This window comes from Staurois parvus, unplaced genomic scaffold (genome assembly GCF_062004578.1).
Source record: "Staurois parvus isolate SC_StPar_1 unplaced genomic scaffold, SC_StPar_1.0 ptg000231l, whole genome shotgun sequence".
Taxonomy (NCBI): Eukaryota; Metazoa; Chordata; class Amphibia; order Anura; family Ranidae; genus Staurois; species Staurois parvus.
In genome coordinates this window covers 1-27,872 of record NW_028318027.1, presented here as the reverse complement: position 1 = coordinate 27,872, position 27,872 = coordinate 1, and the positions used below count along the sequence as shown (strand labels likewise).

At 44.8% G+C, this 27,872-nt stretch overlaps 1 protein-coding gene across 1 annotated transcript; it reads right to left on the bottom strand.

Moving 5' to 3' along the window:
• Positions 1-252: 252 nt before the first annotated feature.
• Positions 253-27,563, bottom strand: LOC149460359 (tripartite motif-containing protein 60-like; the record flags this gene model as incomplete). Its single annotated transcript, XM_089679789.1, has 5 exons — positions 253-299; positions 17,613-18,797; positions 19,020-19,124; positions 27,026-27,209; positions 27,450-27,563. Coding segments are annotated over 5 exons (1,635 nt in total), but the record flags the coding sequence as incomplete, so codon positions are not given.
• Positions 27,564-27,872: the final 309 nt, after the last annotated feature.

Sequence of the window (27,872 nt, the reverse complement as noted above, 5' to 3'; positions counted from 1 at the left end):
GGTATCATTTCTTTAATGAAAAAAAGACAAGAAGTGCTGCATTTTTTGTTAAAGCGTAAACAAAGGAAAATGAAGAAAATAGAGGAGCAGATGAAATCATCCAAGGATAAGCTATAACCATAATCATAAAGGAAATGGCAGATTATAAAACACTGTCTGATGAATCGAATAAGTATGTAGAAAAGAAAGATCTGGAAGTTAAATTAAGAAAGATGAACACCAAAAAGAATCACAAGGATTACGGTATTCTACTCAAAAGAGAAGAACTACAGGTCCTGGATAAGGGTCTAAAATCTGCCCTGTTGAAAAATCATAACAAATTTGAGACATTTGTCAGTATTCAGAAATATATTATAAACCTCAATATAAAAAAAATATAGATTGATGAATCCCCAAGCACCATTTATGAGAAGAGTGGAGCAGAATAATAATATGCTATATATGGGAGGAATAAATCTACATTCAACCCACAAATACTCTCCACTCCTCACACAACCTACTGCTCTCTAGCTCCCTTGTCTCCTCCTCCCATGCTTGTCTCCAGGACTTCTCCAGAACTTCCCCCATCCTCTGGAACTCTTTACCCCAATTTATCAGACTATCGCCTACTCTGCTCACTTTTAGGCCATCTCTGAAAACCGATCTCTTCAGGGAAGCCTATCCTGCCCTCAGCTAATAATGGAATCTTCTATTCCTCCTTCCAGTCCATCCCTCACAGTTATTACCTTTTGTACCACTAGCCCCTCCCTCTTAGATTGTAAGCTCCAAGGATCAGGGCCCTCCTAACCAGGGGCGGACTGACCATTCGAGCACTCAGGCACTGCTAGAGGGCCCAGGGTCAGTAGGGGGCCCCATGAAATGCCCCTGGTACCTTATAGGGTTTGAGTGTGGGTAAAGAAATAGGGGCCCCATGATCTCCTATTGCCCGGGGGCCCCATGAGTTGTCAGTCCGCCCCTGCTCCTAACCCTCTTGTATTGAGCTGTATTGTGGATGTATTGTTTCCCATTATATTGTAAAGCGCTGAGCAAACTGTTGGCGCCATAGAAATCCTGTATAATAATAATAATAATAATAAAATAGGAAATAAAAAATATGTAGATGTATTTAAGAAGATGGTGTTAGATTATTTGATGAAATTGAAGGTAACACATATAAAATGACCCGAATTACATCGGGAGGGGCATAAAAGAAATAGCCGACAAGGGACGCAGAATAGTTGTCTTAGCGAAGGAAAAATACAAAGAAGAAAAAAACTGAGAAGATTGTTAATGGATGAGAATTCATATCATACTTTGGTATGCAATTCAACAATGAGATCTAAAAAAAAAATTAATTGGAGAAATTGATTAGAAAAGGAATGGAAAAAAAGAATATTGGATGGAAGAGAAGAGAAATACTTAACACCTGCAGCATGTAGAGTACCAATCATTATTGTATACCTAAAATCCATAAGGATAAATATATTCCACCAGGAAGGCCCATAGTAAATGGGATAGGATCAGTAACGGAGAGGGTAGGCCAGTATATTGATGTTTTTTTTTTGCAAGCAGAAGGCCAGAAAACCAAGTCTTATCTAACAGATACCAAAGATATGTTACAACTGCTAGAATAAATCAATGAGACAGAAGATATAATCTTGGCAACAGCAGATGTTGGATCTCTTTATACTATCATCAACCAGGAAGAAGCTATAGAGGCAACGGAATGAGCCTTCAATGGTAATAATAATATGGGAAGACAAGAGAAGAAATATATTCAAGAGTGTTTGAGGTTCTGTTTGGAACATGGATATATTTGGTACAATGGGAGCTATTACAAACAAAAAACAGAAGTCTTGATGGGGGCAAAGTTTGCCCCTAGTGTTGAAAACTTATTCATGGCTAGTTTGCCGTAATCTACCAACCTCCCGGACCCGTATCCCGCTTCCTTGATGACTTTTCCTCCTGGTTACCCTTCTTTCTCTCCTCTGAGATACCCACCATTATCCTTGGGGATTTCAACATTCCTGTCAACATTGACAACCCGGCCTCATCCCAACTCCTCCACCTAACCTCCTCCTTCGCACTCTCACAGTGCATTCAATCAACCACCCACTACAACGGAAACATCCTGGACCTTGTCTTCTCCCACCTCTGCACTCCCGCAACCTCACTAACACCCCCTTCCCTCTCTCTGACCATAACCTGATTACCTTCTCTATCTCCTCGTCCCCTAACCCCTACCCCTCCAAATGCCATACTACTACCAACCGAAACCTCCGCAACCTGAACTCTGCTCCCCTCCACTCTGCAGCTGATCAATTCCACGACAGCATCCTCCCCCTGTCCTGCCCCGACCTGGCTATGAGTGCCTACAACAACGCGCTGTCAGCCGCCCTTGACTCAACAGCGCCTTTAATCACACGAAACATCAGACCCCGACTGCTCCAGCCCTGGCAGACTGATCACACCAAAACTCTCAAACGACACAGTCGTGCCCTGGAGCGACTATGGCGCAAAACCAGATCCCAACAAGCCTTCACCAGCTATAAATCTGCCTTCCACACCTACACCTCCTCCCTCCACACTGCCAAACAAGCGTACTTCCTGACCCTCATCAAGACCCTCTCCTCCAATCCTTGCCGACTCTTCTCCACCTTTAACGCTCTACTGTCTCCACCCCCACCTACACCCAGCACCTCACTCACCGCCCTTGAGATTGCCAATCACTTTAAAAACAAAATTGACACAATTCACAAGGACATCACCACTGCTCAAACTCCCTCCAAACCCGTCCCCTCTCACACAGTTACCCCCTCATCACCCCTCTCTCTCGACCTCACCACTGCTCCAACCTCCACCCCACCTAACAATCCTCACACTGCAGCCCCCTCAATACTCTACACCTTTGACCTTACTACCATCGAGGAGGTCACCAAGATCTTCTTTGATGCCCGCCTCACCACCCGCCCCCTCAACCTTATCCCCTCACAACTCCTCCCTCCCTCCCCCTCCATCCTACGTTCCCTCACCCACATCTTTAATCTCTCCCTCTCTTCCGGCACATTCCCCTCCGCTCTGAAGCATGTGCACATCACTCCCATACTTAAAAAGCCCTCTGAACAACCTCAGACCCATCTCCCTGTTCCCATTCACATCCAATCTCCTTGAGCGCTTAGTCTACAATCGCCTAAGCTCTCACGTCAATGACAACAACCTCCTCAATCCCCTCTAGTCCGGCTTCCGTCCCCTACACTCCACTGAAACTGCCTTACTCAAACTCTCCAACGACCTCCTAACCGCCAAAGCTAATGGCCACTATTCAGTGCTCCTGCTCCTTGACCTCTCCGCTGCCTTCAACACAGTCGACCACCCCCTCCTCCTCAAAAAACTACACTCCCTTGGCCTCAGAGATTCTGCTCTCTCCTGGCTCTCGTCCTACCTATCAAAACGATCCTTCAGCGTTACCTCTAACGCTACCACCTCCTCCTCACTCCCCCTCACTGTTGGGGTCCCTCAAGGCTCTGTCCTCAGGCCCCTTCTCTTCTCCATCTACACCTCCTCCCTTGGCCAACTCATACACTCTCACGGCTTCAACTACCACCTCTATGCCGACGACACACAAATCTATCTCTCAACCCCTCAACTCACCCCCTCGGTCTCCGCCCGAATCACACACCTACTGAGCGACATATCAGACTGGATGTCGCTCCACTTCCTAAACTGAACCTCTCCAAAACCGAGCTCCTAGTCTTCCCCCCAGCCCGTGCCCCCCCCCCCCATTGACTTCTCCATCAAGTCCAACAATGCCACTATCAGGCCCGCCCCGCAGGCCAGAGTACTTGGGGTCATTCTAGACTCCAATCTATCCTTCCAGCCCCAAGTCCAATCACTAACTAACTCATGCAGACTCCACCTCCACAACATCGCCAAAATCCGCACTTACCTAACCCCAGAAACAACTAAACAGCTCATCCACTCCCTCATCATATCACGACTCGACTACTGCAACTCCCTCCTCACTGGCCTGCCTCGCCACAGGCTATCCCCACTTCAGTCAATCCTGAACACGGCAGCCAGACTCATTCACCTTTCCAACCGCTCCGTTTCTGCCACCCCCCTCTGCCAATCCCTCCACTGGCTTCCACTCAGTGTCCTCCACCCCCCTCTGCCAATCCCTCCACTGGCTTCCACTCAGTGTCCTCCACCCCCCTCTGCCAATCCCTCCACTGGCCTCCACTCAGTGTCCTCCACCCCCCTCTGCCAATCCCTCCACTGGCTTCCGATTGCACAACGGATCAAATTCAAAATCCTAACACTGACATAAAAAGCTGTCCATCATACTGCCCCAAACTACATGACCGAGCTAATATCCAAGTACCGCCCAGCACGCACACTCCGCTCCTCACAAGACCTCCTTCTCTCTAGTTCTCTAGTCTCCTCCTCCCATGCCCGCCTCCATGATTTCTCCAGGGCGTCACCCATACTCTGGAACTCCCTACCCCAATCCATCAGACTATCACCTACTCTCCTCTCATTTAGGCGCACCCTGAAAACCCATCTCTTCAGGGAAGGCTACCCCACCCCCTGCTGATTGCTGACCTCTTCCACTCTTCCTACCACTCCATCCCCCACCGCTATCTCCTCCTGTACCACCATCCCCTCCCTCCTAGATTGTAAGCTCGAAAGAGCAGGGCCCTCGATCCCCTCATGTTTTGCATTGTATTGGTATTGTTCTGTCACATGTTCTGTCCCCCTTTGTAATGTACAGCGCTGAGCAAACTATCGGCGCTTAATAAATACTGTATAATAATAATAATAAAGATGGGAGGACCAGGCGATATTTGAACAGAGAACGCAGGAATTAATCCTATACTGTTGATTTATTGATGATATTATAGTGATATGGAAGGGTAGTTGAAGAACCCTGGAAGAATTTATGGCAAAGATGAATAACAATCAGAAGAATATCATTCTAAAATGGGAAGTGAGCAAGAAGTCCATTCACTTGCTGGATCTCATGATATCAATACAGGGAGACGGTATTACAGCTCAAACATATTTCAAAACCACAGATAAAATAGTTACATTACGATGGACAGTTGCCATCATATTACGTGGTTGATGAACATTCCAAAAGGGCAACTTATGAGAGTCAAAAGAAATTGCACTGAAAGGGAAGAATACATCAAGAAAGCAACTGAGATTGGAGATATGTTTATCAAAAAAGGATATGGAAAGGAATATATAGAAGATCAAAAACAAGAGGTGGACAGGATGGATAGGCAGGATTTAATTTGGAATAAAGAAAGGATAATAAGGATGATCATTCAGTAGCAATATTATTATATTATAATAGAAAAAAAATTGTATAGAAGCATTGGGGGATCCTAACAATGGATAAAACCAAAATGTATTTATAGAATTGCACCCAAATTAAGAAATAGATTGGAGAGAAATGTGGTGGATACACCCAATAATAATAACATTTCTTTCTTCAATGAAAAAGATTTCTTCACTTGTGGTAGATGCTGTGGATGTCGGAGTACAAAAAAGAAATTTAAAAGAAGGAAAATGTTTATAGCCAACAGTATGATATTCGAGATTGCATTACATGTAGAACAGAAGGAGTAGTGTACTGCATTGAATGTGAATGCGGCCTACAATATGTTGGCAGGACTAAAAGAATGTTGGCTAAAAGAATGCAAGAACATATTGGCAATATTGTAAAAGGCTGTAGGAAACATAACCTTCCCAAACATTTCATATTACAGCATAACAGATCCATCAAGACTCCTAACAATTTTGGGGAATAAAAAGATATAAACCTCATTGGTGGGGTAGCAATAAGATCAGGACCGTCAGCCAGAAAGAATCTAAATGAATTTTTAAGTTACAAACATTAGTACCCTGAGGGTTGAGTGTGAATTTTGACATAAATTGCTTCATAGAGAATTTTTAATTTATAATTAATTGTGTATCACATTGGACCACTACTAGTCTTTGTTGGGGATAAATTACAGGGGAGGATATATTTAATATATAATTTATACGTCCTAGTGTAGTATATCTATCTCTATTGTATAGATCAGGGCTCTCCAAACTATGGCCCTCCACCTGAAGTACAAGTACCATCATGCCTCTGGGAGCATTACTTGAAGTTCCTCAACATCTGGAGGGCCATAGTTTGGGGACCCCTGGTATAGATGACTGGTATTCTATTTAGGGGAATTAGCATTTTGTGGTATATTATATAGGCTACTTTATTGAAGGGGGGGGTAAAATTGTTTACGTACACACTGTGGTGATCATATGCACTCTATAAAAAGGTTTTATAGGTAATTGCACAGACACTTTAATTTGATGATTGCACATATGGCATAAAAATTGTATTCATTAGATTGCGCAACACTGTTTCATAGAATATTTAATGAAAGAGGACCTCACCTTGGCACCAGGAAGGTGGATTCAATTTTCAATTGAAGCCAAGCAGATGTTCTGGGACATGTTGACCCTAAATGCCCTGAGAGATGATTGCTGAACCCGTGAGCATGCTCATAGGCATCAGTGGTGACTCGGATGTTGGCACATGCCCACCACTAGATTGGTGCATACTGGGCTAAACACTTCTGCTGCACTAGGACTTTGCCTTATGGTCTGTAGCAGGGGTCTCTATACTTTCTAAACAAAGGGCTGGTTTACTGGCTTTCAGACTTTAGGGGGGGCGGACTGGAGCCATTGGGAGTAGATATTGTCCTGTGTCATTGGGAGTAACCAATGCATCTTTGGCATTAGGGGAAAGTATAGCACCCCATTGTTAGTGTCAGTGGGAGGAATAGTGCCTCATGGTTTGTTTTAGTGAGAGGAATAGTGCCCAATTGTTGATGTAAATATGAGGAATAGTGCCCCATCGTAGGTGTCATTGAGGAGGAATAGTGCCCCATCGTAGGTGTCATTGGGGAGGAATAGTGCCTGTTGTTGATGTTATTACCAGGAATTATGCCCCTTTGTTGGTATCAGTGAGAGAAACAGTGTCTTGTATCAGTGGGAGAAAAGTGCCCCAAGGGCTGGATAAGGGCAGGCAAAAGGCTGCATCTGGCCCCCAAGCCATAGTTTGGAGACCACTAGTCTACAGCATTCTGCTACCTGTTCCTGATCTTCTGTTGTCATCCTGATCCATCTGACCACACTTCTGTCTGAACCGACCCCTATCTTGGTCTTTGACCATGTCTCTGCCTGATCCATCTGTCTGTTTGCTTACCTTTGCCAACTCTAGCCTGAAGCTGACTACTCTTTTGCCCACTGCTTTGTTCCTGATGTGCCTGCTAGTGTCTGACCCTGCTTTGTGTCTAGCCTGTAGTGGCCAGCCTTACTTCTGCAGCCTGCCAAGCTTCTGCTGTCCATGGCCTACCTCCCTGTCAAATGCATACTACCAATTCAGCTGTGCACACAGACTTTGCAGCTGTCATCGCCAGAACTGCCAGGCACTCATGCCTCCTGTCACTTCACCAGGGGTGCAGAGCCAGAGGTGTAAGATCACCTTCCTCTCCACGTCAGGTTCCATCACAGGCATGTGCCAATTGCTGCCCTTGTTCTGGAGAACTGATTACAACCTTTTAGTATACAACAAGGATTTCTTCATTCTCAGGGTGAATAAGCTGCTTGATTACTTTTCTTCCAAGTCCATGTAGTTTCTTTGGAACATTTTCAGTAAAGGAACACACATGCTGCAGTGACTTTGTGGCAATAGTCCTTCGGCAGTAGTAAATGGTCATTCCAAAGTTTCCCCCATTTTAGGCAGTGCACTCTTACTTACACGTCACTATCTTTGATAGCCTCCAGCAACGTGCCCTTGATGGGAAACAGCCCAATCTGAACTGTAGTGATGGTCGCAAAGCATGTGCATTCTTGTCCCCATGTCTCCTCATCAGTATTTGAGGCATTACTTTGCAATATCATGAGATTGGTGAATTATGAGTTCCTGAATCACCCCATGTGACTTAACATATCACAAGGGGGTGTCTCCATCGGTGGCTGAAAATACAATTTTTGGCGAATCATATGTTCCGGAAATGTCAGAAAGTGATCTTTCTATGGCAGAAACTTCTAAAACTAAACTCGATACCGAATCCACCAAAGTTACAGCCAAGTTTTGTACAGGAAAGAAAATATATTATTTTTATACTTCATTCGATTAATTACTCAAACATTTAGATTGTACCAAAGATCAATGTTTAAAAAAAAAATTCAACAAGGTTATGGTTGGTATTTTTCTTAAAGCACATGGTACATGCAAAGACAGCCATAACAGTCTACTCTGATATCCAAATATCAGCCAACCCGTACTCTTCGCTCCTCACAAGACCTCCTACTCTCCAGTTCCCTGGTCTCCACCTCCCATGCCCTACTCCAGGACTTCTCCAGGTCTTCCCCATCCTCTGGAACTCACTACCCCAATCCATCAGCCTGTCATCTACCCTCCTCACCTTTAGGCACACCCTGAAAACCCATTTCTTCAGGGAAGCCTACCCCGCCCTCATCTAACAGCCAATCTCCTCCTACCACTCCATCCCCCACAGCCATTTCCTCCTGTACCACTATCCCCTCCCTCATAGATTCTAAGCTCCAAGGAGCAGGGCCCTCGAACCCCTCATGTATTGGATTGTATTGTTACTGTATTGTCTCATGTACTGTCCCACACTATAATGTACAGCGCTGAGCAAACGTTTTGGCGCTAAATACTGTATAATAATAATACCCTGGGAAAATCAACCGAAAATTGCAAATTACAGTCATAGTCAAAAATATTGGCACCACTGTAGCACTTCACCCAGAAAATTGTTGCAATTACAAATGTTCCGGCATTCTCATGTTTATTTCTTTTGTTTCTATTGGTATGACAAAAAAGTTGAGAAACAAAAAGCTGAATTTGACACATTCCACGCAAACCCCCAAAAATGGACTGGACAAAATTATTGGCACCTTCTCAAAATTGTAAAAAAAAAATTGTATTTCCAGTTTGCATCACTCCTGTAATTTGTAATTAATCTCACCTGTATCAATGACCAGGTGCTGACAATATAGAAGTCACAAAGGCAACCAGTGAGAATGGTGAAAAATGGACTCCACCTCTCTGTTGTGTCTCTCTGTGTGCCACATGGAGAAGAAAAAGAGCAGAAAATAATTGTCTGAGGATTTAAGAACAAAAATTGTGAAAAAGCATGGACAATCTCAAGGTTACAAGTCCATCTCCGAAGATCTTAATGTTCCTGTGTCCGCTGTGCACAACATTGTCAAGAAATTTGCAGCCTGTGACCCTGCAGCTGATCTCTCTGGATGTGAACAAAAGAGAATAATTGATCAAAGATTGCAACACAGGATTGTTCAAATGGTGGATAAAGAACCTTGGTAAACTTCCAGGCAAATTTGAGCAGACCTTCAGGTACAAACTGTGTTAGCTCACACTATGGTAGAAGACCCTGGAAGAACCCACTGCTGACACAAAAACATAAAAAAAAGCCAGATTGGAATTCACCAAAACGTACCTGAGGAAGCCAAAATCCCCTCATTCTACTGTTTTCATAAAAAGCAATAAGGGCCTTTAAAGAAAAGAATACAGTACCTACAGTCACACATGAGGAGCGGGGGGGGGGGGTCACTGATATTTTGGGGTTGCTTTGCTGCTTCCGACACTGGATGTCTTGACATTGTGCATGGACTTATGAAATCTGAAGACTACCAAAGAATTCTGGTGTGCAATGCAGGGCCCAGTGTCAGACAGTTGGGTCTCCATGAGAGGTGATGGGTACACATAGCAGCAGGACAATGACCCAAAGCACACATCAAAAAGCCCCCAGAAATGGCTTCAGACAAAGCACTGGAGAGGACTGAACTGGCCAGCGATGAGTCCAGATCTGAATCCCATACAGCTCCTGTGGAGAGATCTCAGAGCAGCAGTTGGGAAAAGGAACCCTTCCAATCTGAGAGACCTGGAGCAGCTGGAGAGAGTGCTCCAAAATTCCAGTAGAGAGGTGGAAGAAACTCATTGATGGTTACAGGAAGCCATTTGTTGCAGTTACTTTCCCCCAATGGGTGTGCTACCAAATATTAAATTGAAGGTGTCAATAATCCTGTCCAGTCCATTTGTTGGAGTTTTGTGTAAAATGCGTCAGTTTGGCTGTTTGTTTTTCCACTTTGTGTTGTACCAATACGAAACAAAATAAATACACATGAGAATGCTGAAACATGGAGCAGAAAATGTAATAGTCATAAGAAATTACATGCAATAATTCATCTTTCTCCAAAGTCAAATAAATGTTTGAATTGATGAATGCTCCAATATTTTCAAAAAAGTTCGATTTTATACGTAGGTTGTCTGAATACGTTCATACTGTATATCCTGGCATTGATTACAGCTGGCTCTTAAAAACAATAGTTTGATATCAAAATTGTAAAGAGTCTACATTTCTAGTTGGTGATGGTCATTGAGATAGTCCAGGATTGTTGACTAAATACTGCACTTACATAATGATGGACCTGACAACAGAGATAATCCTAGATTTTGAGGTTGGTCACACAAACAACGTCTTCTGTTGCAATGGTAGATGCACGTTCTTGCCAAGTCTTCAGGGGACAGTTCGTAGCTTACCCAATCCCTTGTCCTGAGATCAGATACCATAGCCAAGTGAGCTGGTATTTTGTTCACTTAGAGCTCCTACAAGTTGGGACTTTGCTAAAAACCCATTTAAGGGAACTCAGAGCTCCTGCAAGCTGCCACTTTGGCTAGAGACTGTCAGGGTTCGGGTTGGAACACAATCATTCATCTGCCATTTTTTCAGAGAAAGAAATTGTCCTCAATGTGTTATTCTAAAATCAAGTTAGGCTTCCAATAACCCCTTTACTCTATCCAAGTTAAATTCCCACACAAAACCAAGCCCATGGACTGTTTCTTGTGTCTGGACACAAATGGAAAATGCGTGGTGCTTGGCTGTGCAGGAAAAAAGGTCCCAAAAACAGCGGCTCTTAAGAGAGTAGCGCTGCACATCGCAGATTCCCAAGCTGAAAAAAAAAATGTTCATGCGATACTGGTATTCTGGTGTGAACATGGTACATAGAGAACAATTGTCTTCTTTGCGCCCTTGCAGAACTTTTTTTTTTTTTTTTTTTTTTTTAACTACACACCAGGGGCATACTGACAACTCATGGGGCCCCCGGGCAATAGAGGGATCATGGGGCCCCTGTGTGTCCTTGCCCAAACTCAAAAAAGCCTATGAAAAAGGTACCAGGGGCATCTCATGGGGCCCCCTACTGACCCCAGGCAGTGCCCACGTTTCCAAATGGTCAGTCCGCCCCTGCTACACACTTTGATTGCGGTTACAATGATAATCATAATAACAGAAATGTTTTCAACTGTCATGAATGGGTTACATTCATAGAAGCTGTGATTACTAATGATATGTGACTAGTCCAGCTAATCACATGGTACAGAATGTTGTGATTTGCCCAGATACCATGATAGCTGTGGGCCAATCACAACATCACTCTATGGTAAACAGCTATTAGGAATGAAATTAATTCATAACAGCTTTGTTGAGATTGTGATCACATGATCCTTTGGCTGCCAAATGCAGGCATGTACCGGTATCCACACCCCTGTCATGGGAGCAGCATGCTGAACACCCAGAACAGGCTGCATGACGTATACATGATCCAGCCTGTCTATGCCACCTACAGAAAATGTACTGAAAGTGGTTACTCCCAGATGTCTGTGCCTTGAGTAAATCATTCCCTGAAACTTTACAGAGTTCCTTCATTTGTTAAATTTTTTTTGGTACTTTAAAATAATGAATTTTGGTCCACCCAGTTTCCTCCCAATCTGTGGACTGAGATCGAGTCCTTACAATTGACTCCAATTCATCCTTGCTCTTTCCTCTGGTCATCCTCGCCGGTGGACCTTGCCCCTTTCCGTCGTTTCTTCCTCGGCTCCATGCAATTTTCCATAAGTATTTGGCGGAAATGTAGGACCAGGTTTGCACTGACCTCAGACTGCTCTCCACTGACTAATATCCTCTTTAACCCCCAATCTTCCAGATAGTTTGGTCGTGTCCCTGATGCTCCCTTGGGTCAAGGCCAGGATCTTCCAATTGTGCCACCTAGTACATCCTGTTACACAGAAGTTGCAACAATTCTCATACCTCCAGAAAAAAGATCTGCCCTCCCAACATTTTTATATATACCTTCAGCTATGCCATTTTTTTCACCACCATGTCCCCCACTTTGACTCTCGGGAAACCCTCTCCCTTTGAGCGTCTATGTATACAGGGTCCACATCAAAGGGGTATAATTTCCAATACATACAAACTCTTAATTGACGCTACCCCCCTCTCTAACGACACTCACCATTACATGAGCAAGTGGTCCCAGTTTCTAAAATGTAACAGCGATCTAACACAGTGGAAGAAAATTTGGGAAAACGCATCTAAATCTTCTGTCTGTGTGGTTTATAGAGAAAATGCATACAAAATTCTGATGTTGTGGTACAAAACCCCTGAGGTTATTCATACTTAACCCGATTGCTTCTTCTGCCTGCTGGCGTTGTGGGAAAGACTTTGGCTCCCTCTTCCACATTTTTTGGACTTGTGAATCCATTGTCCCTTTTTGAGAAGAGGTTTTGTCTTTTTTACAATTGTTATTACATACCTCTCTCCCCTTTGAGCCCCTATACTTTTTATTGAGCTTGACGTTTCCAGGAAACTCTCCACACATATTTTGACTGCGGTCAGAAGAAGCATTCCTAGGTGTTGGTTATCCGCTATACCGCCTTCAATGTCAACTTTGTTTAAAATGATTGCTAATGTACGACAGATGGAATACCTGACTGCTATACATTCCAGCTCGACAGCTGTGTTTGAGGCAGTGTGGCACCCATGGGATAATTTCTCCCCTTCCCACCCTTCTCCAACTGTGCTGTTCTGATAGCCTCCCCACGGTGGCTATGTGACGTTATTATGTTTGTAACTAGAGATGAGCGAATCAAACCTGGCGAAGTGGAATTCGTTTCGAATATTAGGAAAAATTCGATTCGCGTCGAATCCGAATATTAGCAAACTTCGGATGCACGAATCGAATTTTCCCCGATCCGCCAATTTTCATCCCTTCTACAGCCGGCAAAAAGTGTCCCTGCAGAGAGCTCCGCTATTTCTGACAGTTCTCTGACAGTTCCTTCACATTTATAGCGGTTGAAACATTGTATCTATTTGTTTCCATTTAGGATACAGATGTTTTTATTCGGAAACAAATAGATACAATGTTTCAACTGCTGTAAATGTGAAGGAACTGTCAGAAATAGCGGAGCTCTCTGCAGATCTTCTTCTTCTTCTTCTTATCCTTCTCCTCCTCCTCCTTCTCCTCCTTCTCCATCCTCATCCTACTTCTTCTTCCTCCTCATCCTCTTCTTCTTCTTCTTCTTGCCATGGGCCCCTGTACCGCCTCCTCATGCTGCTGCCAGGTCCAGAGTGTGTCATGGGTCCCTGTACGGCCTCCCATTGCTGCTGTCTCCATCGCCACACTCTGCCATGTGCCACTTTCAGGTCTCCTCACACTGCTGGTGGTTTCCATTTTGTCATAGGGTGCTGTATGGCCTCCCTTTGCTGCTGCCTCCACCGCCACACTGTGGCTCCACACTCTGGTTTTGGCCCCGTGACTGCCCAAAGGAGTGAAGTGTGCGGTGATTCTAAGATCGGCGGCACTCATCTGCATGTCATACTGACTGACAGTATTATTTCTCTTCCCCAGCAGACTCCAAGGGCATTTAAATTAAAAGGTACAGTGTTCTGCACTAATATAAAGGCTCTCTGAAGCCTAGAAACCCTTTTAATAAGTTAAATTCGCATCGAATCAAATTTATTCCACAAATTCGGCGAATCAGCCAAATCGAATTTTTGAATAATTCGCTCATCTCTATTTGTAACCATGAAGATTTTACCATCAATGTGCTCCTTTTTTCTATTTTGTTCTCTTTCAACGTTATACAGTGGGGCAAAAAAAGTATTTAGTCAGCCACCAATGGTGCAAGTTCTCCCACTTACAAAGATGAGAGGCCTGTAATTGGCATCATAGGTAGACCTCAACTATGAGAGACAAAATGAGAAAAAAAAAATCCAGACAATCACATTGGCTGATTTGGAAAGAATTTATTTGCAAATTATGGTGGAAAATAAGTATTTGGTCACCTACAAACAAGCAAGATTTCTGGCTCTCACAGACCTGTACCTTCTTCTTTAAGAGGCTCCTCTGTCCTGCACTCATTACCTGTATCAATGGCACCTGTTTGAGGTTGTGGACAGGTGTCTTTTATACTGAGAACAAGTTCAAACAGTCACACTCCAAACTCCACTATGGTGAAGACCAAAGAACTGTCAAAGGACACCAGAAACAAAACTGTAGACCTGCACCAGGCTGGGAAGACTGAATCTGCAATAGGCAAGCAGCTTGGTGTGTACAAATCAACTGTGGGAGCAATAATTAGAAAATGGAAGACATACAAGACCACTGATAATCTCCCTCAATCTGGGGGTCCACGCAAGATCTCACCCCGTGGGGTCAAAATGATCACAAGAACGCTGAGCAAACATCCCAGGACCACAGGGGGGACCTAGTGAATGACCTGCAAAGAGCTGGGACCAACATAACAAAGGCTACCATCAGTAACACACTACGCTGCCAGGGACTCAGATCCTGCAGTGCCAGACGTGTCCCCCTGCTTAAGCCAGTACATGTCCGGGCCCGTCTGAAGTTCGCTAGAGAGCATTTGGATGATCCAGAAGAGGATTGGGAGAATGTCTTATGGTCAGATGAAACCAAAATAGAACTGTATGGTAGAAACACAACTCATCGTGTTTGGAGGAGAGAGAACGCTGAGTTGCATCCAAAGAACACCATACCTACTGTGAAGCATGGGGGTGGCATCATGCTTTGGGGCTGTTTCTCCACAAAGGGACCAGGACAATTGATCCATGTACAGGACAGAATGAATGGGACCATGTATCGTGAGATTTTGAGCGCAAACCTCCTTCCATCAGTAAGGGCATTGAAGATGAAACGTGGCTGGGTCTTCCAACATGACAATGATCCCAAACATACCGCCCGGGCAACAAAGGAGTGGCTTCGTAAGAAGCATTTCAAGGTCCTGGAGTGGCCTAGCCAGTCTCCAGATCTCAACCCCATAGAAAACCTTTGGAGGGAGTTGAAAGTCCGTGTTGCCCAGCGACAACCCCAAAACATCACTGCTCTAGAGGAGATCTGCATGGAGGATGGGCCAACATACCAGTAACAGTGTGTGCCAACCTTGTGAAGACTTCCAGGAAACATCTGACCTCTGTCATTGCCAACAAAGGATATATAACAAAGTATTGACATGAACTTTTCATATTCACCAAATACTTATTTTCCACCATAAATTGCAAATAAATTATTTCCAAATCAGCCAATGTGATTGTCTGGATTTTTTTTCTCATTTTGTCTCTCATAGTTGAGGTCTACCTATGATGCCAATTACAGGCCTCTCTCATCCTTGTAAGTGGGAGAACTTGCACAATTGGTGGCTGACTAAATACTTTTTGCCTATATATATATATATATATATATAGTGAAAAATCAATAAAAAAAAAATTGTTAAATTCACTATGTTTTTTTTTTGTATTAACTCCCAACTCCAGAATGTGGGAATGTCAGTGAGAAGATTCCCCTCCCAGACAAGGGAAGAAAAAAAAAAAAAAAAAAAAAAAAAAAGTGTTGTGCATGCAGTAAAGACACATTTTATAAAGTTTATGTCAATCTTTGAGGAGCTCTGTGATCCAAAATGAAAAGGTGAGCAGTAGAGGATCTGCTCATCTTTCCCTCTCTGTAGTATAGAATATTTATTTTCAGAGACACAAAAATATCAGTAAACAGTTTCAGCAATGTACATTTACATTATTCAGCATTGCTGGCTGAAAAAAAAAAAAGTCAGTGATTCTAGCAGCTAATTAGCCACTGGATCACATTTACATGCAGTGGAAGGGGGTTCCCCTCATAGAGCCCAAGACAGAAGCCGGCTGTTCTGCTAGCTGACCATGGAGATGATCAAGGACCGGAATGTCCCTGAGCATATCTATGGTCTAAGAACCTAGAAGCCACAAGTGCTTTGACACCTCCGATATTGGTCTAACAACAGAAAGGCCTGTTTGTTCAGGGAAAAAAAAAAAAAAAAAAAAAAGTGTTGCATCAGTATTACAGCCAAAGTTATTGTGGAATGTGATGAGGAAATCATCAACCTCTGATCCCAAAGAAGGTTTTAAAAGTTTATTTTGAAGAGAAGAATTACAAAATGAAGATTAGAACGTACAGAGATTAATGCATGTGGAGAACCTTAGACATGGCAGGTATACCAAGGATCGGACCTCTTCATCAAACAAGAAGTAATTACACACCAGTCCTGGTCAGATGCCATGTAGGACCATCCCAAGCACAAGCAATACAATTTATAAGGACATTACATTTCTGCTATCTACGAACCCCTTATCAGCTTGACTCATCAAAGGGCCATAGAGGATATAAAATGTATTCTGCTCCACAAGGATCATACAGGTTGCATTAATATTGATTCTAGTACTAGTCCCATCATTATATCCATCTATATCAAAATCATTGATCAGTATTCACGTATACCTAAAAGGTGAGGATTTCCACTTCCCGAGACTGTCCACAATACCACAAAACACACACAGCCAGAATAATCACTGATATCACGTCATCATTTTACACATTATAGAAGGAAACAAATACAGAAACCTCATTTTCTAGCTTCGGATGGAGTGAGGGAGGTCTGAATCCCCTGGCAAGTTGTTTACTGCTAAGGGGCCCAAAATAAAAATTTTCCTTCACTTCCTGTCCCGGTGACAACATATTACCAGACAGGATATAAAAGAAAAATCTACAACAATGCCCAAAATAAATAAAAGCATGTTCGAGTTTTCACTCCTCCCTCTGTTCTATAAAAGAAAAACATTTTTATTTTGGTCCCTGTTGTAGGAGAATTCTCCGCATATCCTGTCTGGTAAAACTTAGGACAGAAATTGAGGAAAAAAAAATCCAATGGAACCCTGGATAGCAGTATAAATCTGACAGTTCTAATCTTTCCCAACTCCATCCAAAAACAGAAAAAAAAATAGGTTTTGGCTATAGATACGCTGCATAGGTAGAGGCTCCAGGGCTGTAACCCCAACCTTCATCACCTTCTGTTTCACCAAACTGGAGCAAGCATGCAGCTAGTGAAGCCTAAATAATCTGAACTCCTGCATGCCTGCTCCTGGGTAAGGGACCCACTAGGTGGTGAAGTGAAGATGATGGCCCCAGAGTGTGCAGCTTTATAAATAAATCAGTAGCGTTGGTTCTTGTCCACTGCTTCCTAGCATTGGCTGAGTATTTTATGAATCAGATCCCCCCCTTGATGTCACCAGTCTTCGGGTAGATTTCTCACAACTGATACGATACAGATAGCGTTATACAACCGTTCCATATACCTAACCCAGCATGGAGGGGCTCAGTGAAGGTGGCGGTGCAGGTGCAGGTGAGGAGGTGTCGGATCGGGTCACCCATTTCATAAAAGGTGATCCGCCCAGCCTCATAATTCAATTCGATCCTGACTCTGCTACTGTAGATCCTGCCAGGTAATGGAATCTTGTTCTTGTCATGTGTCAATGAGTACCAACTACCCCCAAACTTCTCCAAACCCCAGGACTTTGAATTACATCCAATCATTGACTGAACTCCTCTCCGGTCTATACTGGCATAACACAGCCCAAGAATACACCAATCTGACCCCCCGACTTCCACTTCCAAGCAATGTCGCCCTGAGGAGAAACTCTGACTGCTTAGCACCTGAGAACACCAAAATCTCTCTGGTGTTTCTGGGAGATTCTGGTGTGATGTTGAGAAGGATGCAGTTCTCCTGTCATCCGATATACGTAGAGTATTCCCAGCTGTCCCCTCATCCAGTAATAAGTCTGTAACCCTCGAAAGAACTTTGTCCTTTGCACTAGAAATTGGATAGATAGGTGTGCCTGTATATCTCTGTCTATTTACCCCAGACAAGATCTCAGATAAACCTGCATGTAATGTGTGTGAGATCCTTGCCATCTCCAGACCTCCTCCATCATGGAGTAGTTGCTCATGTCTCTCTCTGTCCTCATCTTCGGTATCACACAAGTCACCTATATCTGATTTCTGTAGGACAGTCAGTGGGTCCGTCATGTTAAACAGCTTCTCAATGTCACCCATCTTCTTGGACAGCTCCTCCTTCTTTATTTGCAGATCCCGGATCATATCAGACAGTGATAGAGAGACCCGCTCTGCCTGCTCAGAGATCTCACTCAGGACTCTCTTCTCCAGGTCTTCCAGACGTCTCCTGAGGTCTCTGAACAGGACCGTGACTCTCTCTGTTTCATCATCTGCTTTTCCTTGTACTTTGCTCCTGCATTCCTGCAGACTCTGGACTCTATTCTCCGTCTCCTCCCCGTTGGTCATCATTTTCTGTAGAACATTTCTCAGTTTCTTCTTCTTCATCTCACAGGCCTCATATAGAGTCTCCACCTGGTGTTCCCAGTGTTCCTCATCCAACCTGCAGGACAGACAGATACAGGTGGAGTCCTTAATGCAGTAATACCTCAGTAGTTCCTTATGGAGGGAGCATTTCCTGCTCTCCAGAGAAGTGGTGGGGTCACATAAGACATGTTCTGGTGACCTGCTGTGGACTCTCAGGTGATTGTCATACAGAGAAGCTTCACACCACAGACAGGATTTCACAGAAGGTACAAGAGAGTGAATACAGTTAGTAGAGACCCTGGACTCCTCCTGATCTGGCTGAACAGATGGAAAATTCTCCACTATGTTATGCAGTGTTATGTTCCTCTGCAGTTCAGGCCGCTCCTGGAACTCTTCTCTGCATTCAGGACAGGAATAACCTCCAGACCCCTCCTGTGTATCCAACACACGGCCAATACAGTCCCGGCAGAAGTTGTGTCTACATTTTAGTGTTACAGGATCTGTATAAATGGTCGAACAGATGAAACATTCCAGCTCCTTCCTCAGATCAGCAGATGCCATTGCTGAAAGCAGAAGAGAGAAACGATAATGAAAGTCTCTGACACTCCAATGTGACCCATTGTATACTTTCCCACCCAGGGCATGACTGAAAGTGGCTATAGATGGATCAACATTTGGCCATTCAACAGGGACTGGCTGAATTTGGATCCATCTATGGCTGCTCCTGCTTGACAAAAGTCAGTCTAATGATCAGCTTCTCTCCAATGGTAATATTGGAAACTTTCATTCGATCAATGCTTGCAGCCAATTGGTTGCTGCACTGATCAATGCATTCTGACAGCAGAAGATTCCCCGCTGTCAGAATACAATGGCACAGCGGGGAAGATTCCTCTATCAACTTTTCTTGTGTGGATGGGGGAATCTGAACAACCTGGTGGCTGAACAAAAAAATAATAATAATATTAATAATGTTTAACCAGTCTGAACTATCCTGCTGGGAAGCAGTCAAAGCTGACAGCCAGTCATAGGTAGCGGAAGAATGTCCTGCTCCCCAAAGCATACAGTATGTAAAGCTCATCTTTGGTAGTCATAGCTTTCCTTATAGGGAGGAATATAGACAGGGGCGGACTGACAACTCATGGGGCCCCCGGGCAATAGTGGATCATGGGGCCTCTGTGTCCTTGCCCACACTCAAATAAGCCTAAAAAAAGTGTACCAGGGGCATTTCATGGGGCCCCCTACTGACCCCGGGCCCTCGGGCAGTGCCTGAGTGCTCAAATGGTCAGTCCACCCCTGAACATAGATAATGCATGGGAGGATTCCTGACAATCTGGAAAAAAATAAGAGACATTTAGTAAGTCGTTGAATTATTGTTTAGTTTACGAAAACAACGTCATGATGGGTGTATTCCACCCAAGGTCTGCTGGCTTCTCCACCTCACCTTAAATGAACAAATTAGATGAATATACTGGATGTCAGCACTTCATTTTAAACAAATCTAGAAGACACTTTTAAACATGTGCAATTAGTTTAATTACCAATCAAAATTCAGACAAATTTTTGTTATTTTGATATTGTATACAATATTCTGAATCCAAATAGTACGGAATCCAAAACTAATTTTTTTCAAATTCGAAATGGAAACATATTGCAATAAAGAGAGAAATAAGATGTTGGAAAGAGAAAAAAAAACAAAAAAAAAAAAACACCACAACAGAAAAGGTTAAATAGAAAAGAATGGAATAAAAAAATAAATAAATAAATAAAAGTGTAAAGACCAACTGAAAGAGCAAAATATCTACTCCAGGTGAGTGCCGGATCTCCAGAACCCCTCCACAGACACGCAGGTGCTGGCCCAATCCATGATCACAGATGCAATGGAAAAACAGAATGGTTGGCCACACAAACAGCAATGTGGTGGATGAAATCCTTTATTGGAATCCTTTACATGCAATATGTCCTGCTCCTCTATCCTGTCTTGGAGCGGTCATGTTCTTATCACATTGCATGTAAATGATTCCAAATAAAGGATTCCATCTACCACGTTGCTGTTTGTGTGGCCAACATTCTGTTTTTCCAATAAAAAAAAGGAATAGAATGGAAAAAAAAAAAAAAAAAAAAAACACACACACACCACACTGTCTTCCAAAATTTGAACTTCAAATCCATTTGAATATGATGAAACAAAATTATTATCATATTAAACAATGGAGTAGAACCAAAACAAATGTTTCTGTTGTGCATCTCTCTAGACCAGGGGCGGACTGACAACTCATGGGGCCCCCGGGCAACAGGGATCATGGGGCCCCTGTGTCCTTGCCCAAAATCAAAAAAGCCTATGAAAAAGGTACCAGGGGCATCTCATGGGGCCCCCTACTGACCCGGGCCCTCGGGCAGTGCCCGAGTTTCCAAATGGTCAGTCCGCCCCTGCACTAGACCCTTTATGGAAATAAAGATGTCTGTCCACTAGCTTATGAATATCATCTTCAACAACAGTACTCCATAGAGTTACACACAAACACTTCAGGAGAAATAATACCTATGATCGGATACTAAATATCATTCCACTCTTTAATTTGGATAAATCTCTCATCCAGCCTCATCTCCAGTCCAGACAATGTATCCTTAGCAGGGGCGGATTGACCATTTGGAAACTCGGGCACTGCCCAAGGGCCCGGGGTCAGTAGGGGGGCCCCAGGGCCCCATGAGATGCCCCTGATACCTTTTTCATAGGCTTTTTTGAGTTTGGGCAAGGACACAGGGGCCCCATGATCCCCTATTGTCCGGTGGCCCCATGAGTTATCAGTCCACCCCTGGTCCTTAGACAGTATAGTAGAACAATGTGTAGGGCTCTCCTTTTGGAATACAACCCTGCAGACTTTGCCCTTTGTACAGCACGGTGTCTGGCTCAAATTCTTATCCCATCTTCCTACACACACCACTTATGTCTACTTCTGAGTCCCTCAATGCTGGTTGTCATCCACCTTCCATTCAGAGCTCTCCCCAGTCTATGGATTACTCCTGAGGTCAGCACTCAGCCCAACTCAATTGTATTCCAAAATGGGAAGGGATAGTTCCTGTCCCAGAGCTGGATCACAGAGCTGAATACAGTATATAGCTGAGGCTTCATACAGTGTGTGCAACCTTTACTATAGAGCAGCCAGCTTGACCCAAAAGAGCTAACGTGTAGATCAGTGGCAAGAACAATACTATATGATTTATAACAACTGTCCACTCCTTTCAGAGGAAATTGGAATTGTTCAATAAGTTCTTCATTGAGAGTGTGTACATGTCTATACCAGTCCAGTAACGTTGCAGCAAACACTGGTGACGTTCCCAGGTGCTGGACAATGCTTGAGAAGAAAAATGAAACTTTCTACAAAGCCTATCCATGTCTCAACTTTTACTGCACATGAGCAATCCTAACAAACAGGCTGCCCAAACCTACTGTCAGCCTCCACATACACAGCTTTACCAACCTTTAGTTCCAACAGAGAAGACCTGTTTTCTCCCCAGACTGCAGAGTACTGACTGGGTGTCCAGGTGAGACTAAATTGAAAGGGAGAGGCGGAAAACCTGGAATAGACTAAGGTCTCCAAAGGTGCCTGGGAGATGTGTAAATCCTGAACAGGACTTTCCCAGGCTACCTGCAAATATATATATGTATAGTACAGGACACTGGGAATTTATCCTGGATGGCAGATATAGTTCCCCAATTTTTAGGGTGTGGTCTTGTTAAGGGAGACAATTACACAGACATTGCAGTACTCCCAAGATGGTTACATTTGTATTAGAGTCCTGACTACCAGGACTTTGGGCCCAAAGGGGTTAAGTTCCAGGTGAGGAAGGTTTAAATGTCAGCAAAGGGAAATCAAAAGGTGTGTCAGGGAAGTCAATGGGAGAGACTCAGAAGTTGTGTGGTAAGTGGTCAGACAAGATATGGGCTGCTGCCCTTACTGTGAAGGAGGTTAACCCCCTGTATGTGATTGAACATTAATGGTGAGCTTGTGGTTTAGCTTCAGATATCAGGTTTTGGACTGTTTCTAGACTTTGGATGAAGTAAGCTGTCTTTTTTGCTTTCACCAGACTAGCTGGTGGTCATTCCAGAGCTGCCCCAGATTACTACATATATGTTAGAAGGCACCAAGGATGTGTCAGAGGGGTGGTATTTTTGCTCCTTTTGAGAGGTTTCAGGGAAATGCTGACAAGGGAAAATTGGTTAGCAGTTTCTCCTGTTTTTTAGTTTGTGGGTCTCTGAAGACTTTGAGTTAATGGTAGAGGGCTGTGGGAGCTGTGTAGGTAGATACATGGTTGAGGAACACTGTCTACTCCTAAACTGCTGAGCCATTTTTGGTGGAGTGGCTAAGCACTGTTTGAACCTCAGAGGAAGGTGAGCACACAGCCCTGGAGTGACAGTGCTATCTATTCTGTGGATGGCGGTAAGCCACAAAGATTATTTCTGTGTAAAGGACTATTATCAAGCTGCTGGGACAGTTTGATTTCTTTTTGCTGTCAGAAAGCTGTTTTTGTGTGAAAAGGGGAATTTGATTTTACTTTGCACCAGTGTGAGTGTAATCCCCAGAATATATATATATATCCAAAAGTATTGTTCAGCCTGCCTTTACACTCACAGGAACTTTAATGGCCTCCCAGCCTTAGTCCGTAGGGTTCAACATTGAGTTGGCCCCGCCCTTTGCAGCTAGAACAGCTTCAACTCTTCTGGGAAGGCCAACTACAAGGTTTAGGAGGGTGTCTATGGGAAGGTTGGACCATTTTTTCAGAAGCACATTTGTCAGGTCAGGCACTGATGTTGGACGAGAAGGCCTGGCTCGCAGTCTCCGCTCTAATTAATCCCAAAGGTGTTCTATGGGATTGAGGTCAGGTCTCTGTGCAGGCCAATCAAGTTCCTCCACCCCAAACTTGCGCAGTCATGTTGGAACAGGTAGTGGTTGTTCCCATAAAGTTAATAAATGAAATTGTCCACAATGTCTTGGTATGCCTTAGGAGTTCCCTTCACTGGAACTAGGGGGCCAAGCCCAACCCCTGAAAAAAAAAACCCCACCATAATCCCCCCTCCACCAAACTTTACACTTGGCACCAGGGGCAGACTGACAAATCATGGGGGCCCCCGGGCAATAGGGGATCATGGGGCCCCTGTGTCCTTGCCCAAACTCAAAAAAAGCCTGTGTAAAAGGTACCAGGGGCATCTCATGGGGCCCCCTTATGACCTCGGGCAGTGCCCAAGTTTCCAAATGGTCAGTCTGCCCCTGCTTGGCACAATGCAGTCAGACAAGTACAGTTCTCCTGGCAACTGCCAAATCCAGACGCGTCAATCGGATCGATAGACAGGGAAGCGTGATTGGTCACTCACACATCAGAACACATCTCCACTGCTCTAGGGTCCAGTGGTGGTGTGCATTACACCACAGAATCTGACGCTTTGCATTGCACTTGGTGATATAAGGCTTGGATGCAGTTGCTCGGCCATGGAAACCCATTCCATGAAGCTCTCTACGCACTGTTGTGCTAATCCTGAAGGCCACATGAAGTTTGGAGGTCTTTACCTATTGACTCTGCAGACAGTTGAGTACTTGTGCGCTGACCCCGCTCTGTCATGTGACGTGGCCTACCACTTGGTGGCTGAGTGGCTGTTGTTCCCAGTTGCTTCCACTTTCTTATAATTAGAGATGAGCGAATCGAACCAGGCGAACCGGAATTCGAGTCGAATTTCAGGAAATATTCGATTCGCGGCGAAACCGAAATTTTGCCTACTTCGGGTGCGCGAATCGAACATTTCCCGATCAGCCGGCAAAAGTGTCCCTGCAGTGAGCTCCGCTATTTCTGACAGAAGGAACACATGTTTAGCGGTTGAAACATTGTATCTATTAGTTTACATTTAGGATACAGATGTTTCAACCACTGTACATGTGAAGAAGCTGTGAGAGAACTGTCAGAAATAGAGGAACTCTGCACATACACTTTTTGCCGGCTTGGAATTATTCTTCTTTTCATCCTACTTCTTCTTCTTCATCCTCATCCTCATCCTCTTCTTCTGAGGATGAAGAAGAAGAAGCAGTAGGATGAAAATAAGAATAATTCCAAGCCGGCAAAAAGTGTATGTGCAGAGTTCCTCTATTCTGCAGATACACTTAGAGGAGCTCTGCACATACACTTTTTGCCTGTTTGGAATTAATCTTATTTTCATCCTACTTCTTCTTCTTCTTCTTTATCCTCATCCTCAGAGGAAGAGGAAGAAGAAGAAGAATTGCAAGCCGGCAAAAAGTGTATGTGCAGAGTTCCTCTATTCTGCAGATACACTTAGAGGAGCTCTGCACATACACTTTTTGCCGGCTTGGAATTAATCTTATTTTCATCCTACTTCTTCTTCTTCATCCTCATCCTCAGAAGAAGATGAGGAAGAGGAAGAAAAGTGTATGTGCAGAGCTCCTCTAAGTGTATCTGCAGAATAGAGGAACTCTGCACATACACTTTTTGCCGGAAACCGCTGTATGGAGGGAATGTCCCAGAACTGTCATAAATAGTCTATTTCTGACAGTTCTGGGACATTCACTCCATACAGCTGTTTCAACCGCTGTATGGAGGGAATGTCATGGAACTGTCAGAAATAGACTATTAATGACAGTTCTGGGACTGTCCTTCCATACAGCGGTTGAAACATTGTATCTATTTGTTTCCATAAATGGATCCATTTATGGAAACAAATAGATACAATGTTTCAACCGCTGTATGGAAGGACAGTCCCAGAACTGTCATTAATAGTCTATTTCTGATAGTTCCATGACATTCCCTCCATACAGCGGTTGAAACAGCTGTATGGAGTGAATGTCCCAGAACTGTCAGAAATAGACAGAAACTGTGACAGAACTGTCCTTCTTCTCATCCTTCTCCTTCTTCTCATCCTTCTTCTCATCCGTCTTCTCATCCTTCTCCGTCTTCTCATCCTTCTCCGTCTTCTCATCCTTCTCCGTCTTCTCATCCTTCTCCGTCTTCTCATCCTTCTCCGTCTTCTCATCCTTCTCCGTCTTCTCATCCTTCTCCGTCTTCTCATCCTTCTCCGTCTTCTCATCCTTCTCCGTCTTCTCATCCTTCTCCGTCTTCTCATCCTTCTCCGTCTTCTCATCCTTCTCCGTCTTCTCATCCTTCTCCGTCTTCTCATCCTTCTCCGTCTTCTCATCCTTCTCCGTCTTCTCATCCTTCTCCGTCTTCTCATCCTTCTCCGTCTTCTCATCCTTCTCCGTCTTCTCATCCTTCTCCGTCTTCTCATCCTTCTCCGTCTTCTCATCCTTCTCCGTCTTCTCATCCTTCTCCGTCTTCTCATCCTTCTCCGTCTTCTCATCCTTCTCCGTCTTCTCATCCTTCTCCGTCTTCTCATCCTTCTCCGTCTTCTCATCCTTCTCCGTCTTCTCATCCTTCTCCGTCTTCTCATCCTTCTCCGTCTTCTCATCCTTCTCCGTCTTCTCATCCTTCTCCGTCTTCTCATCCTTCTCCGTCTTCTCATCCTTCTCCGTCTTCTCATCCTTCTCCGTCTTCTCATCCTTCTCCGTCTTCTCATCCTTCTCCGTCTTCTCATCCGTCTTCTCATCCTTCTCCGTCTTCTCATCCGTCTTCTCATCCTTCTCCGTCTTCTCATCCGTCTTCTCATCCTTCTCCGTCTTCTCATCCGTCTTCTCATCCTTCTCCGTCTTCTCATCCGTCTTCTCATCCTTCTCCGTCTTCTCATCCGTCTTCTCATCCTTCTCCGTCTTCTCATCCGTCTTCTCATCCTTCTCCGTCTTCTCATCCGTCTTCTCATCCTTCTCCGTCTTCTCATCCGTCTTCTCATCCTTCTCCGTCTTCTCATCCGTCTTCTCATCCTTCTCCGTCTTCTCATCATCCTTCTCCGTCTTCTCATCATCCTTCTCCGTCTTCTCCTCATCCTTCTCCGTCGTCTTCTCATCCTTCTCCGTCGTCTTCTCATCCTTCTCCGTCGTCTTCTCATCCTTCTCCGTCGTCTTCTCATCCTTCTCCGTCGTCTTCTCATCCTTTTCCGTCGTCTTCTCCTCCTTTTCCGTCGTCTTCTCCTCCTTTTCCGTCGTCTTCTCCTCCTTCTCCGTCGTCTCCTCCTCCTTCTCCGTCGTCTCCTCCTCCTTCTCCGTCGTCTCCTCCTCCGTCGTCTCCTCCTCCGTCCGTCTCCTCCTCCGTCGTCTCCTCCTCCGTCGTCTCCTCCTCCGTCGTCTCCTCCGTCGTCTCCTCGTCTCCTCGTCCGTCTCCTCGTCCGTCTCCTCGTTCCTCGTCCGTCTCTCGTCCGTCTCCTCGTCCGTCTCCTCGTCCGTCTCCTCGTCCGTCTCCGTCTCCTCGTCCGTCTCCGTCTCCTCGTCCGTCTCCGTCTCCTCGTCCGTCTCCTCGTCCGTCTCCTCGTCCGTCTCCTCGTCCGTCTCCGTCTCCTCGTCCTTCTCCGTCTCCTCGTCCTTCTCCGTCTCCTCGTCCTTCTCCGTCTCCTCGTCCGTCTCCTCGTCCGTCTCCTCGTCCGTCTCCTCGTCCGTCTCCTCGTCCGTCTCCGTCTCCTCGTCCTTCTCCGTCTCCTCGTCCGTCTCCTCGTCCGTCTCCTCGTCCGTCTCCGTCTCCTCGTCCTTCTCCGTCTCCTCGTCCTTCTCCGTCTCCTCGTCCTTCTCCGTCTCCTCGTCCTTCTCCGTCTCCTCGTCCTTCTCCGTCTCCTCGTCCTTCTCCGTCTCCTCGTCCTTCTCCGTCTCCTCGTCCTTCTCCGTCTCCTCGTCCTTCTCCGTCTCCTCGTCCTTCTCCGTCTCCTCGTCCTTCTCCGTCTCCTCGTCCTTCTCCGTCTCCTCGTCCTTCTCCGTCTCCTCGTCCTTCTCCGTCTCCTCGTCCTTCTCCGTCTCCTCGTCCTTCTCCGTCTCCTCGTCCTTCTCCTCATCCTTCTCCGTCTTCTCGTCCTTCTCCTCATCCTTCTCCTCATCCTTCTCCGTCTTCTCATCCGTCTTCTCATCCTTCTCCGTCTTCTCATCCTTCTCCTCATCCTTCTCCGTCTTCTCATCCTTCTCCGTCTTCTCATCCTTCTCCTCATCCTTCTCCGTCTTCTCATCCTTCTCCTCATCCTTCTCCGTCTTCTCATCCTTCTCCGTCTTCTCATCCTTCTCCTCATCCTTCTCCGTCTTCTCATCCTTCTCCTCATCCTTCTCCGTCTTCTCATCCTTCTCCGTCTTCTCCGTCTTCTCATCCTTCTCCTCATCCTTCTCCGTCTTCTCATCCTTCTCCGTCTTCTCATCCTTCTCCGTCTTCTCATCCTTCTCCTCATC